The 14,402-nt window shown below is 26.6% G+C and overlaps 1 protein-coding gene across 3 annotated transcripts in view; it reads left to right on the top strand.

Annotated features, from left to right (window-relative positions):
- Nucleotide 1: 1 nt before the first annotated feature.
- LOC111632462 (atypical protein kinase C-like) overlaps nucleotides 2-14,402 on the top strand; it is a 101,926-nt gene continuing 87,525 nt past the window's right edge. For 2 of the 3 annotated variants that reach the window (XM_023376879.1, XM_023376877.1), the window contains exons 1-2: nucleotides 154-252; nucleotides 5,605-5,690. In XM_023376879.1, the coding sequence (XP_023232647.1) occupies nucleotides 5,635-5,690 (56 nt within the window). In that variant the 5' untranslated portion in view covers nucleotides 154-252; nucleotides 5,605-5,634. Of the gene's footprint in view, nucleotides 39-153; nucleotides 253-5,604; nucleotides 5,691-14,402 lie in introns of those variants that run through there. The other variant, XM_023376878.1, reaches the window with a different exon arrangement.

Here is a 14,402-nt window from a genome sequence, read left to right on the forward strand (position 1 = left end):
AGATCGTTTGGTATAAATGGAAAGGAAATGTTATTTTGGTGAGTCAGAATTTCATTTTACAATTTAATCGAACGTTATTTCTAATTTAAGTTATTAAACGAAAGAAGATTTTAAAAAGTTCACTAAAATTAAACTCTTTTTCTCTTTTAATAGTTTTCTGCATTTTTTTTTATTTTTATTTTTTGAACGGAGCGGCGATGGTCGTGATGGAGAAAGATCGTTTGGTATAAATGGAAAGGAAATGTTATTTTGGTGAGTCAGAATTTCATTTTACAATTTAATCGAACGTTATTTCTAATTTAAGTTATTTAATATGTTAAATAAAGCATCAAACGTTATAAAATCATTCATATTTGTACATAAATGATATTTTTACATTATAACATTACGTTAATTATATATATGTATCTATATTTAAGCAAAAGTAGGCTTAAAGTAAACTAATTTTTATGTTTTTATTTATAAATATAAATATAATTATTTAATAAATGTTGATTTAGATTTTGAATTATAAGAAGTAGAGGCATAAGAATTTTTATATAAATTCAATTGATTTAGCCTTGTGAATTAATTTAATAATTTACTTGCATCTACAATATTAAATTTGTTTTATTAGTTATATTTAATGCATAATTTATTCGAGATCATATTTAATTTCTTATTTTTCCTATAACAAAACTCCATCCATTATTGTAATTCATGGATTGATAAACTATAGTTCCTGTAATTCTATATCATTCAATAGGTGGCTTAGTTGAATTTCACTTTAGTAATGTAAATTTGATGTACTTGTATCTAAATTTGTGTTGTATTATCAATACATTAAGCTTATATAAATATTACAGTACATTTTCTGAACGTAACAATACAGAAAGGATATGATGGATGATAATAATAGAGAATACTTTCATCTATACTTCATTATTATTAGGAACCAAAACCAAATTTAGATTAATTAGTAGTTAACTGATACTTTTCGTGAGTTGCAATGCAAAGTACTGTATTAAGAATTTGTCATGAAATTTTCTCAGTTGAAGGCTTTTCTAAAACTAAAGATGCTTTTAGTTGTTAAACACTTTGTTTTTGCCACTGATAAGTTTTATTACAGTTGTACTGCTCAGCTGGATGTTTTCATAAAGTAATAATTAATAGTCTATTGTTATTAACAGCAATAATTTAGCAAAACTGATTATTATTAAAACAAATTCAAAATACATCTTATAGTTTTACTATATTATCCTTGCATATTACTTGTTGAATGAAAGTATCAATCAATTAATAATTCCCTATCGTTAATTTTTAGTTTTAATGATATAAATATTATTTTTAGAGGTAACTTATAATAAGAATTCAAAATTTGTTTCATGTAATTTAACAATTGAGACATTCATCATGATTTTATTATATGAATGAGTTACCATTTCACAGTTTTTTCTTTACACAATTGTACAAAGAAAAATCAGTTTCAGACCAATTTACTTCACATCTCTACTTGAAATTTATCTCTTGATGCTGTAAACCAATATTAGTTTCCTTTGCTGCATTTTAAGCATTATCAAAGAGAGCTAAACCTATTTAATTTATCAGAAAGATTCTGGTGTTTGTTAAATTTGAATTGGCAGTCTATTTTTTTTTTTTTTTAATCATTTCTCTCTTGTCTTAGTTGATATTCAGCTCTGCTCTTCAGCCATTTTCAGAATTTAATTTTTTTTTATTCAAAATAATTTAGTTTAAAAAGTTTTGTATTTTATTTATACATTCTAAAACAGTAAATAACCTTGAAATTGCTTAATAAATTGTTGTTTTAACTTCAAAGTAAAGCTTATTTGCTTGATTGAATTATTCAAGTTTATTTATTAAATAGTATATTATTAGAAATTTATAAATATTTTAAGTTTATAAAGATTTAACTACTATTTATAGACTATAATGTAGGCCTAAATATTGACTTCATACAATTTAAATGATGATTTTGTTTATCTTAAATAAGCTAATAATTCAGAAAGTCATTAATATGTATGTAGGTGTGTACTTTATTCAGAACTGTTGATTTTAACAAATCTATGTTGTTAGATTTTAAAATATAAATTCAGTTATAGAGTCAACAATATAATTTAATCAAAATTATCTGTCATAAATAATCAGTATTAAGTTTAGATAATATTTACTCAATTACATTTACAATAAACACTAACTTTTGATAAAACTAGTATGAATTTTGCTTTCAAACTAATATTTTCCAAATGTTATTTCAAATAACATACTAAAACATCAGTCATAGAATAAAATTTATGGATAATTCATCTCAAGGTTAGTATCTGTTGTTAGTAAAGCAAATTGTGAATTATATTAAATGAATGAATTTTTTATAGCATGATTCATTTTTATCAAAATTAGTTAAATCTAATTTAATGTTTCAAATTATTTTATTATAATTATATTTAAGTACATATATGAATCAGATAGAAATGCTTAGTAAACTAAGTAAACTTAGTAAAATCTGAATCATATATGTACTTAATTAGATATAATGGAATATGACAATGTCTCATCAAACTTCCAAGAAAATTCTATATATATGTATTTTATTTTTTAAAAAATTAAATTTAAATTACTGGAGCATAGAAAAAATGTTTCGATAAGAAAGGTTTAACATAGTTGGTCCCTTTTGTGTGTGTCAATAATTGTGAAGTTTTTTTGGGATTCCTTGAAGTTAATAAAAATTTGAAAAATTCCTTAAAGCTATTTTTCATTGAAACAGTTACTATTTTTAACTTAGTTCCACTTACTTAACCAAGGTTAGCATCATGACATCCAAGTTGATGTATCTTAAACTAATATTTACAATCTGTATTTCTTAATTTTATATAATTTCAAAACTATTGACGTTGAATCAAAAATAAGAATAAAATTTTATAGGATAAGTTTGTAGCTCTTTGTGTAAAGTCCAAAGTTTTCCTTTTAATGGGCTGTCTACTAATATTTCATGTACCCAAGAGATCCTTTTTCTTTCTATGGCTTATCTCCAAGGCACAGATTGCAAATACCTATATGATATCCATTTTAGAAGTGAATGGTGGTGTTTTGTCACAAAATGCTTAGGCAGAGTGACAAAATGTTTTGTCACTCAATGTGCCTAGGTGAGCAATAAAACATGACAAAATATTGTAGTGTATCTATAGCGTAAAGTCCTCTTCAGATGAATAGAAATAGATATATTAAATATTTTGAAGGATGCATACCATAATAAATGTAACTTCAATAACTATGCAACATTTGAAACTGGATGTAACTAAGTAAAAATAAAAATATAGTAGCAATAATATCCAGTAAATAGATAATTTACTAAATAAAAACAAAAAACAAATGTTTTTGTTGATTTTAAGTTGCTATAATCAGGTTGAAAAACAGTCAAACATGTATGAAAATTGAAACATGAGTTTAAACAAAATGGAATAATTATTTCAGCAGTGGAAAGTGCAGTGTCAAAAAAGACATTACAAAAATTTTTAAATTAAGATTTAATTACAGGTAATTTCAAAGATTGACCTTCATGTTTTGGAGAACATCTTGGCATCTAATTTATTGCAATGTTCTGAATAGTAGCTTTATAAATTTTGAGTAAAGCTACTATTCAAAATACTGCAATAAATTACAGATATGCTGAGATTTTCTCTAAAACATGAAGGTCTATCTTTGAAATACATCTTTAATTAAATCTTAAGTTTAAGGTTTTTGTAATATCTTTTTGATGTCCATGCTTTCCACCAATGAATTAATTATTCCATTTTGTTTAAACTGATGTTTGAATTTTCATATGTATTTAACTACTTTTCAACCTGATTACGACAACTTAAAATTGTTGAAAACATTTTTTTGTTTTTATTTAGTAAATTATCTTATTTGCTGGATATTACTGGTTTCATGTCTTTATTTTAATGTAACTTCAGTCTTCTACTAAATATAAATGCTGCTAACAACATAAATAAAATGTACGATATTAGCAGCATTTATATTTAGTAGAATATAGAAGTTAAATTTATTGTGATGTGCATTAATCAAAATATTTAATATATATCAGTTTGTCTGAAGAGGACATTTACTCTGTAAATAAGCTGAAATATCTATATATATAACCCATTCAACGGGTGTCTGTCCGCATAACCGTTTGATAATGGACACTAGAGGCGCTCCTATCGTGTGTCATATTTCAAACATTCAAATTAACAATTTTAATTATTATTTAAATCAACAATATAAATTATTATTTAAATTAACAATATAAATTATTATTATTCATTTGGTCCATAAATTATTATTTGGTCAATATAACAATATAAATAATTCAGTATATTTGTATTAGGAATTTATTTCAGGAGCTTATATCTCGCGAAGGGTCCCGAGTAGGGGTATGATTCCTTTGACTTTATTGTTAGTACAGGGGTCTACGGTTTGGGGGGGTCGCCACCTCTTCATTTGGAGGGTAAATCTTACCATTCGGATGTTAACAGAACTGTAGAGCATATTGATAGGAACAAAAAAGTCAAAGGAACCATGCCTCGTGGAAATTTGTAAAGAATGCCCACTAGGGGGCGTCCCGAGCTACTAGTGTAATAATAAAGTTAAATGAATATTTCTGATACTGTAGTGAATCTTCAGGAATGATAAGAATATGATATATTGGATCTTCTTCACTGTCTTTGGCTAATTGTAAAATTCACCATCCACACTTCTGAAGTATGTTAGTTGTATAAAAAATTTTGTAAACCATGAAATTTAAACACTTCTGGGTCATTTAAACTCTTGATTTGCAACTTTTTTTTTGTGTGTGTGTTTGAATCTGTATAATAGTAATAGTTTAACTAAGGTTTATATATTTTTATTCACTTCTTTTTAATTTTTAGTGAAACATGTTCTTTTTGCAAAATCTGATATTTAGAAATCTTATTTTATGAAATTTGGCAATGATAAAGCAAAATGAAGGGCTGAGTGGAAAAACAGCATATTCCACATTAGGAAGTTTTCAAGAAAAAGAAGGATTTGTGTTTTAATTCATTAGCATTTTAATGTGCAGCACTTTATTAATGTGGATATATGTATAACCTGTAAGGCATGTAACTGAAGTGTGAAAGTTTTTTAGAAGATGGATTGATGATGCACAAATTCAAATATGTTAGTAAATCATTTTTTGTAGTTTTGTTGTATTTACTGTTTTTTTCACTCATCTCCTCAATTAATAAAGTAAAATTTTATTTTGTAGCTAATTTAACATAACTCTCCAACTGCTGTATACATTGGCTATAATTTGGCAATAATAATTAAAACTTACTAATTTAACATACAAATTAAATGACATTTTTTCTTTTATCTTCTTAATACAGGAATAGCTATTGATTTAAAAGTGGATAAAAGAATAATCTTGTTCTTTGAAAGGAATTTTTGAGATCTTACTTTGACCAATTAGTTTTTCATTGTTTTTATAGATTTACATTTATTAATATTAAAAGTGAAATAATTTTTCTGCAGCTTTATTTTAACTTAACTATTCAATATTTAAAATTATTTTCAATTATACATTAATTAATAAAATGCTTTTTTCAATAGATTTGTGATAAAACCTGAACTGTGTTAAAAATGTCTCAATCAGAAGTTGAAATACCAGAAATAAGGGTCAAAACTGCTTATAATGGGTATGTGATAATTTAATATATTTTGTGTTTTTTTATTTAATTAATTAATTAAAGGTTATATTTGTTAAGTATCAGATGTTCAGCAACTCTATAGACAAATTGAACATGCTTTGAAGAAAATTGTAAATGTTCTGCAAATGAGTTTTACTATTAGCATCAAAAATATCCTGGAAATGTGCAAGAAAATACAGCACACCAACTAAATAAATAAAAACAAAATTATAGCATATAGCAGCACTCTTTAGAAGGTATTATTGCATAATTTCCTTACTGTTCTTTCACCCATTGACAGGTAGCAAAATGATCTGTGGAAAGATTCATTGTTGCTTGTTTCAAGTAGAGTTTAGCAGCAGAATGTCACCTCAGGAACAGCATGCTAACATTAAATTTTGTCTTACTGAACAAGAAACTGCAGAAATATTAAACATGTTGATTGAAGCCTAAATTGGAGTTAGCAATGAAACAAACTGAAGTGTATGAGTGGTATAAGCAGTTTTATGAGGATGGGAACATTCAAGTCATGATGGCTGCCCTGTGCAAATTGGAAAATGATGCTGTCAAGAGGTGTTTTGAGTTGTACATGCACTGGCAAGAGTGTTATTTCTCAAGGACAATACTTTGAAGAGCATGTTTAAATCTCCTTATGTGTAACCAGTTCTAGAAGTAAAACTATTTCTGGGAACTTTTTGTTGCTACTGATATATATTAAATTTACTTTATAATATAAAGTATTAAAGCAGTTTTTCTCATTTACATTTTTAATGAAAAAAATAAAGTTTATCAGTAAATGCATCAAATACAACAACCTCTCTCAGAAGCACTGGGAAGGATAAACAACACATGAGAATCTTATTATATCCCAGTAACAATAAAAATTTTAATAAAACTAACATTTTCGACCATATTCATGATCTTCAGGCTTTTGACCAGTATAATTCAAATATAGAATGCATCGAACAATACGTTTAAAATTATCTTAAAATTCCAAACATTTAAAACTAGAAGACAATCTTTTAGCCGAATGTGCTACAATAGTGATAAAAATATCTTTACACCACAACAAATAAATAATAAGATGTACATAATGGTGTAGCATAGGCATTTAATGTTACTCTCATTTTTTCTCATAGCACCACCTCCATGCATAAGAAACATTAGCGGCATCCTTTGCATTAATATAGTTGCCAGCCAGTCTGGGTTTGTAAGTTCTAAAGCCTCTAGGTTGCGAAGGTGCTCAACCTGACGTGACATTTTTACTAATTTGGCCTTATGGGGACGGGCTTGTATTTCGGGGTCCATGGCATAGGTGGCTAGGACGGTGGTATGCCTTTGGTTGGTGAAGTCATACCTGTGCTCCTGTATTCTTTTGCTTAGTGAGTGCTTCGCGAATCCGATGTATACAAGATCACATTGAAATCTGTGGTCTCTGAGGGGAACCGTATAAACACCAGGTGTCCGACTTTCCTCGGTTTTGTCCTTGTCATTGTGCAATAGCCATACACCGTGCTAGATCTCTTATAGGCAATTTTTATGCTGAGACTTCTGATCAAGATCAACAAAAAAGCTGAGATGACAATAATACTTTGTAAAAAGAAAGTGCCATGGTTTAACTAAAGTTAATATTAATGTGTAATACAGTACTTTTAATTGTGATTGGTGATTAATCATTGATTGCTTTAATAAACATATTTCTCTTAGTAATAAAAAAGAATAGCTTATACTTTTGCTAACTTCTGGAATATAACCCTATGTTTTGCATTAGTCCTTTGTTTTGTATAGCATGGATTTGCATAACATGGCACTTTTTTGGAATATAACTACTGGAGGGATACCTATATTTGTGTTTGAAGAACTGATATGTACAGAAATAAGTTTTGCTTCTCTAGCTATTGTAGAATAGAAGGAAACTATTATAATCAGTCAAAATTTTGCCCCCTGGGTTTTTTGCATTTCTCAATGTTTCAAGGTCCAAATTCCAAACACGTCAAAAAAACTAGGAACAAAATTCTGTGTTTGTGTGTTGGCCCATAGTTTGCTTTATATCTTAGGACCCCATGGACCAAAAATTTTGAAATTTGGCAGGAATACTTTTATATATGAGACATTGAAGCTGTTATATTTTGGAGACAATAAATTGAGGACTTAAAATTTCACTTTTATAAATTTTTTTAGCATATTATTATCATTTACAGTTTTTAAAAACACACTTCTACCCCAAAAATGGGCTTTCTTGATTTTCTTTTTTTCCCCTCATCTTTCCCAGCACTAAAACAGTGCTGGGAAAGATGTGCAAGAACCTATATTCTTGAAGGAGGCCGTCATGAATTGCATCATGTTTGAACTCTTGCCAGATTTTTAGAATTAGTATCAATATTATTGGATCAACCAAAATATATATATATATTTTTACATTATTTTGTTCTAAATTAAAATTTTTTTTTTATTATATCTTGTGCTATGAACTATATTAAATTTTTAAAAAGTGTGTGTTTTTTTTTTTAATTTTTTAAGGTTTGAAAACTCTTGCTTTAATTTCAAATTTCCTACTTGAAGAAAAGTTATGCACTATATTGAAAGTACTTGCATAATTAATATTGAAAGACAGTCTTCGAATTCATTTTATTTTTATAGTACTGGTAATATGTATATTTTAATCTAACCACTGGCAATAAATCCTTGTAAAATAGTTTCTAAAAACTGAAAATATTTTAAAAGGATTCATTGCCTTAGCTTGAAATCTACATTATATCACTATCGAGTAGTGATATAATGTAGATTTTACACATTGATCTCTCAATGTGTAAAAGTTCAAGCAATAGTATTGTCTGAAGGCTATATGGATGGTAAAGCATGATGAAATCTGTTCCTCTCTGTTTCAATTTTAAAAAAGCATTTTTTATTCAGATTATATATTATTCTATTTTAAGAAATTTAAAATTTTTTGATGACCAAATAGCCTAAAGGTTAGTTCACACTGAGCAAATAGTGAAAGCAAATGAGGAAAGAGAAAAGCGATTGCAAATTTTAAGCAGATAATGATTTGCAAGCAAGAGAAAACATCATCTCAAAAAACAAAATGGCTACTTCTGACATTATGGTGTTAACCACCTTTGTTTATTTATTAAGAAAAAAGATACATCAAAAAGAAAACAATGCTGGGTGAAAGGAATATTAAAAACTATGAGCTACAATATCTATTCTATTGTGTGAGAAAGTTTCTGTAGCTATCTTGAAAACAACAAAAACCATGTAACAACAAAAACCATGTAGCAACTAGGAATATGATTGATGGCAAAATTTTTTCACTAGCTTTTTTGCTAGTGAATAAAGCTTGACAGTTCCAAACTTTGAAGCAATTCACGAAATAGTAAAATTCACTGGAAACGACATCATATCTGATGTTGAAGGCTTTGATAGAAGAAGGTGATCATAGCAGTGAAACCATATTTAACATGGATGAGACTGGCCTGTTCTGGAAGGAGATGCCTAAAAGAACTTCTATTGCACGTGAAGAAAAAACTTTCCAGGCTTTAAGGTTTCTAAAGACTGATTGACGGTGATGGTTGACAGGAATTGCAGCTGGTGACTGTAAGTTAAAATCTCTCTCAATTTACTGTTCCAAAAACCCAAGAGCCTTAAAAAATATATCTAAAACTAGCTTACCAGTGATTTGGAAGTCAAATCATAAAGCTTGGGTGACAGCTTTCATTTTTTGAGGACTGGTTTGGTCACCACTTCATACCCTACGTCAAACATTATTGCAAGTCTAAACAGATTCCATTTAAAGTGATGCTTCTCATTGACAATGCACCCAGTCACCCTCTTGCCACCCTAATTTATTTCAACCCAAGTGTGAAAGTTGTGTGTTTGCCTCCAAACACAACCAGCTTGCTTCAATTGATGAACCAGATAGTCATCAAAACATTCAAGGCTTATTACATGATGTGTTCATTTTCACATTTGAATGAAGCTATGAGGCAAAACAGTGAGATATCTGTTAAAAACTTTTGGAAACAATTCAATGTTTTAGATGCTGTAAGAATCATTGGAAAATCTTGGGATGAACTTTCCAAATAAACATTGAATGGTGTCTGGAAGAAACTTTGTCCATTGTCTTTCAAAAACAAGATGGAAACAATGCCAGAAACTGGTCATGTTGTTTATGTGATAGAAATTGTTAATCTTGCCAGGCAATTAGATTTGGATGTCAATGAGCTGTTGGATTCATATTGTCAAGCTGACAATTGATGAGCTTGTAGAGATGTGTAAGCAAAACATCACTGAAGTATCTGATACTTCAGACCCAGTTCTGCCAGAAAAGCACATGACAATTGCAAGCTTGACAGAAGGTCTCAGCTCAATTGAAAAGAGCTTAAAAATTTTAGAAAACATAGACTCCAACAAAGAACGCATTATAGCTACAAAGCAAGAAATAAAAATTATTAGCTTGCTACGAAGAAATTCTGCAAGAAAAAAAGAAGGCATTGTGTCATCAGACAAATTTATTAGATTTTATGAAGTCATCGACATCAAAATAACTTTTTTACATAACTCGTTTATTTTTTTAATATTTTGTAGTAATATGTATAAAGAACTGCAGTTTTATTAAATGTTTTTCTTCTAAACTAGTGTTTTTGTTAGTCTTTTAATTTAACCAATTAAACAAAATTTATATGCAAATTTATATGCAATTTATATGTATCCTGACTTACGTTAATTTGACTTACACGATTTTCATGGTACCCACCTATTGCATAACTTTGGGTATTACTGAACTAAATTTTTTATGGAAATGTCTTTTACATATAAGATATAAGATAAATGTCACTATATAAGATTTAGTTGCATTTGGACTTTTAAATAGCATTGAATAGGAATACTTAAATTATACTTACACTGTACTATAAACTCACTAATACCATATTTGAAAATCATTTTATTTGGATTAGTTTGTTTTGTAAAGGTAGGTCTGTTTTATGATTCTTGGAACAAATATTCAAATGTCATCTATTATTACATCAAAATCCAATATTTTTACAATACTTAAAATTCAATATTATAGATTTTTCAGTAATTGTAAAAACATTTTTTGAACTGATTAAAATATAATTTGTAAATAAAACAGAATTAACTCTCATAAAATTCCTATGAATTTGTTAATAAATGATTCCACACTCCTTTTTTTAGAAGTACATAAAAATTCAAAAATAAGCTAAACAGCTCATCTTCAGGGGCAGCATAGACTTTCTTGGTATTTATGAGTATGAAGAGCTTTTTTAAATATTAGTCTAATATTTTGATATATTATAAATATATTGAGTTTTCCTTTGGCTGGACATTGTTTCATTCATTTTGATTATAAGTTAATGATTCAGTTTTCATTCATTGAAAGTTTCTTGACACATTTAAAGATTTTCAATACCATATGAAATAACAATCCTATAGAAATTTAATGAAAATTGCATGATGATAATATATTGTTACAAAAACTTTCTAAATATAAAAAAATAAGTTTTTTATAAATATTATTACCTATTACTTTTATGAAACATTAAAGCTTTTAAATCTATAAAAACTGTTTTTAAGTTTATATTTATATAATTCTTGTGTGAAAACTGATATGGGTTAATTTTATCAAATAATTTAGTTTGGAAGAAACTTTTAATAAAATAATGATACAGATTATTCTATAGATAAAAATAAAGATACAAAAATAGAAATATTGAATAACTTTGAATTATTAAGTGATATAAAAAAGCATACAATCATTCATATGAGGTCACATTGAAAAAGTTAACAATGATAAATTATTCTTTGCTGACAAAGAGAAATTTATTAATAGTTACTACTGTAAACTTTAATTAGTTACATAATTTTAAACATTTAGATTTTAAATATTGTTGAAAGTGCAATATTCTTTATTATAAATGCCAAATTTATACAAAAGTTTTCTGTTTTTTTAATTCATTTATTAAAATTTAGAAGTAAAGTTATTTTATTAGAAAGAATTATCACAGAATTTAGATTAATTAGAACATAGGAAAACAGCATTGCAAATATGATTGGATGAGTCAAGGATATTAATATTGCAATAACATAAGAGTTTAAAAAATAATTTTTCTATAACTTTCAATAAGACTGAAAATAACTAAGATATTAGAAATGCAGCTCTAGAATTAGAATATATATTATACAAAAATATATCTTTATAGATATATTTATCTTTGTATATATAAATTAAATTTTATTTTTGAATTAGTAAGCAAAAAGCATATAACATGAAAATAAATAACAAATTTTGTTTTGTTATTTATTTTCATGTTACATGCTCCTTGTTTACCGATTCAAAAATAAAATAAAATTTATTTTTTATATTTGAATTATGAATATTCATATATAATAAAATGTATTTTATACCAATAATTTTATAATTTTGGTACATTGTTGTGGATACTACTATTTGTGTTAATCAGCTTGTTTAAAAATTATATACTTAGAATTCATTCTGTTAAATATTTCAAAGAAAAAGTCAGTCACATTCTAACAAAACATATATCCAAGGAGTGACCTCAAAAGCAGGTGTTTTTATCAGCAGGTGTTTTCTCTGTGAGTGAAGAATAAGTAATTTCTGTTACGGAAATATAATATAGTTAAATAATTGCATTTTTTACTTATGATAATGTAATTAAACTTGTTCTGTAAGATTTTTATGTATAATATTTGAAGTTATTCAATTTTAAACAAAACAATAAAATTGGAATAACTCAAAACTAGTTATAAAGTTATAGAATTTAATTTTTGTCCTCAAATGGATAATTTTACTTCCTGTTATTTTATATTAGTATCAGATCATTTTCTCTAGTTGCAAAGGAATTAAATATGAATTTAATATATAATTTTAAATACATTTAATTCCACTGCAAGGAAAATTGATTTGGATATTAATTCTACATTATGTATTAAGAGAAATTATTAGAATATTAACCTATAACATGCTGATTATTTTGAATACAAATATATACAGTATATCAAATATTAAAACTGACTGATATTTTTATATTATGAAATAATATCAGTTAATGGTATAATTTAAAAACTCAATCACCATAAACACTACTTATCATTAATATGGTGTTTTATGCCATAAAGTTTACTCATTTTGTCATCAGGAGTTATCTATTCTGTATCATTGTAATTTATTTTCAGTTTTTGTGTGTTTTGTATATTCAAATGAATTTCTTTTGACTAACTCAAACCTGTCCAAAAAATTCACTCTACTTATTATGAATTTAATTCTTGGTTTAAAAGGTGGTAAATAATAATAAGTTAAAGTTCTAATCATACTTACATATACATTTCTTAGAAATCATAAAAATTATCATTTAAAACATAAAAAGTTTACAAGATAATTAAACCATAAATTTTACTGATTGAAATAATTTAAATAAAATGAGTAATAATTATAAAATTTTATATTTTTTTATTGTTTCAAATAAAATTTATATTTATTTAAAGAAATATTTATAGTAATAAAGTAAAGATTTGGTTATAAAATACGTACAGTACATTATCATTATTTTATTATAATTGTTTCTTGAATATATTTAAATTTTGTGTAAAATTTATAAAAGTAGCAGATTGCTTATATTTAATTTTATACTTTATATATAAAGTAAATAAATAATCATTATATTAATATTATATTTAATATTAACAAGTTTATTGAGCTTTTGAATATTGGAGTGCACTGATGCTAAAAAAACAAATTTTAAAGGAGTCCACAGATCATTTTTATTTACAAGTTAAGCATTTTTTGGGATATTAGCTCTTAAAATCAGATTCCACTATTACACAAATTATAAAAATTAGGAAGGGTTTGAATATTTGCATTTTTTTTTTTTTTTATCATTTGACTTGAATCCTTAAAGATGGCAATGCATTGGTAGATTCACCAAATTTGTTTTAGTGCTATTGTTGTCTACTGGGGTTGTTGACATATTCCAGAAGTTACTAGAACATGTCAACACTCCCAGTAGCCCAGTAAAACTAAAATCTCTATTAAATGTTTTTGAGCTTTCAAAATGCCTGAAAAGACTGGATGTGAGTGTTTTTATAACTTTTAAAAATTAGCCTTTTCCCAAATTTTTTATATGTGTAATTTTAAAAGGGATTTTAGGAAATCATGTTTCATAATTTTTGAAGAAAATTATTTTGACTGATGTCTCCTAGATGCTGGTTAATTTCACAAGACAACCAACTCAATAACTTAAAATCAGCAATAAGATCACAGAGTTTAAAATAGCAGATGCTTTCTTCTATCTTGAATAGACATCCTCAAACTAATGCTCAAAAATAGAACCACATGTTTTGAACAAACAGATTTGAACAGGGGCAAATCCTGACCAAAATTTTTGGGCATGCTGAAAGTTATAAGAATAATAGGCCTATCTCTAGCACTAAACAATAGGCAGAAACATTATTTGATGTGAATAAAAAAAGTATAGACTACAGGTAACCCCCGTATAACACGGTACTTTTATAGCACGGATTCACTCTGACACGGTTCGAGAATTGGGTAAAACCCTCGTACAACAGGAAATGTAATAAATTTTTACATACTTAATTAATAATAGTTCACAAAAATTATTATTTTCGTGAACTATTAGTACTTAAGTATGTAAATTTTCTCTTCTCGCCTTCTGTCGATACACG

The sequence above is a fragment of the Centruroides sculpturatus genome, unplaced genomic scaffold (genome assembly GCF_000671375.1).
Source record: "Centruroides sculpturatus isolate CEXI.00-Female unplaced genomic scaffold, Cexi_2.0 scaffold725, whole genome shotgun sequence".
NCBI lineage: Eukaryota > Metazoa > Arthropoda > Arachnida > Scorpiones > Buthidae > Centruroides > Centruroides sculpturatus.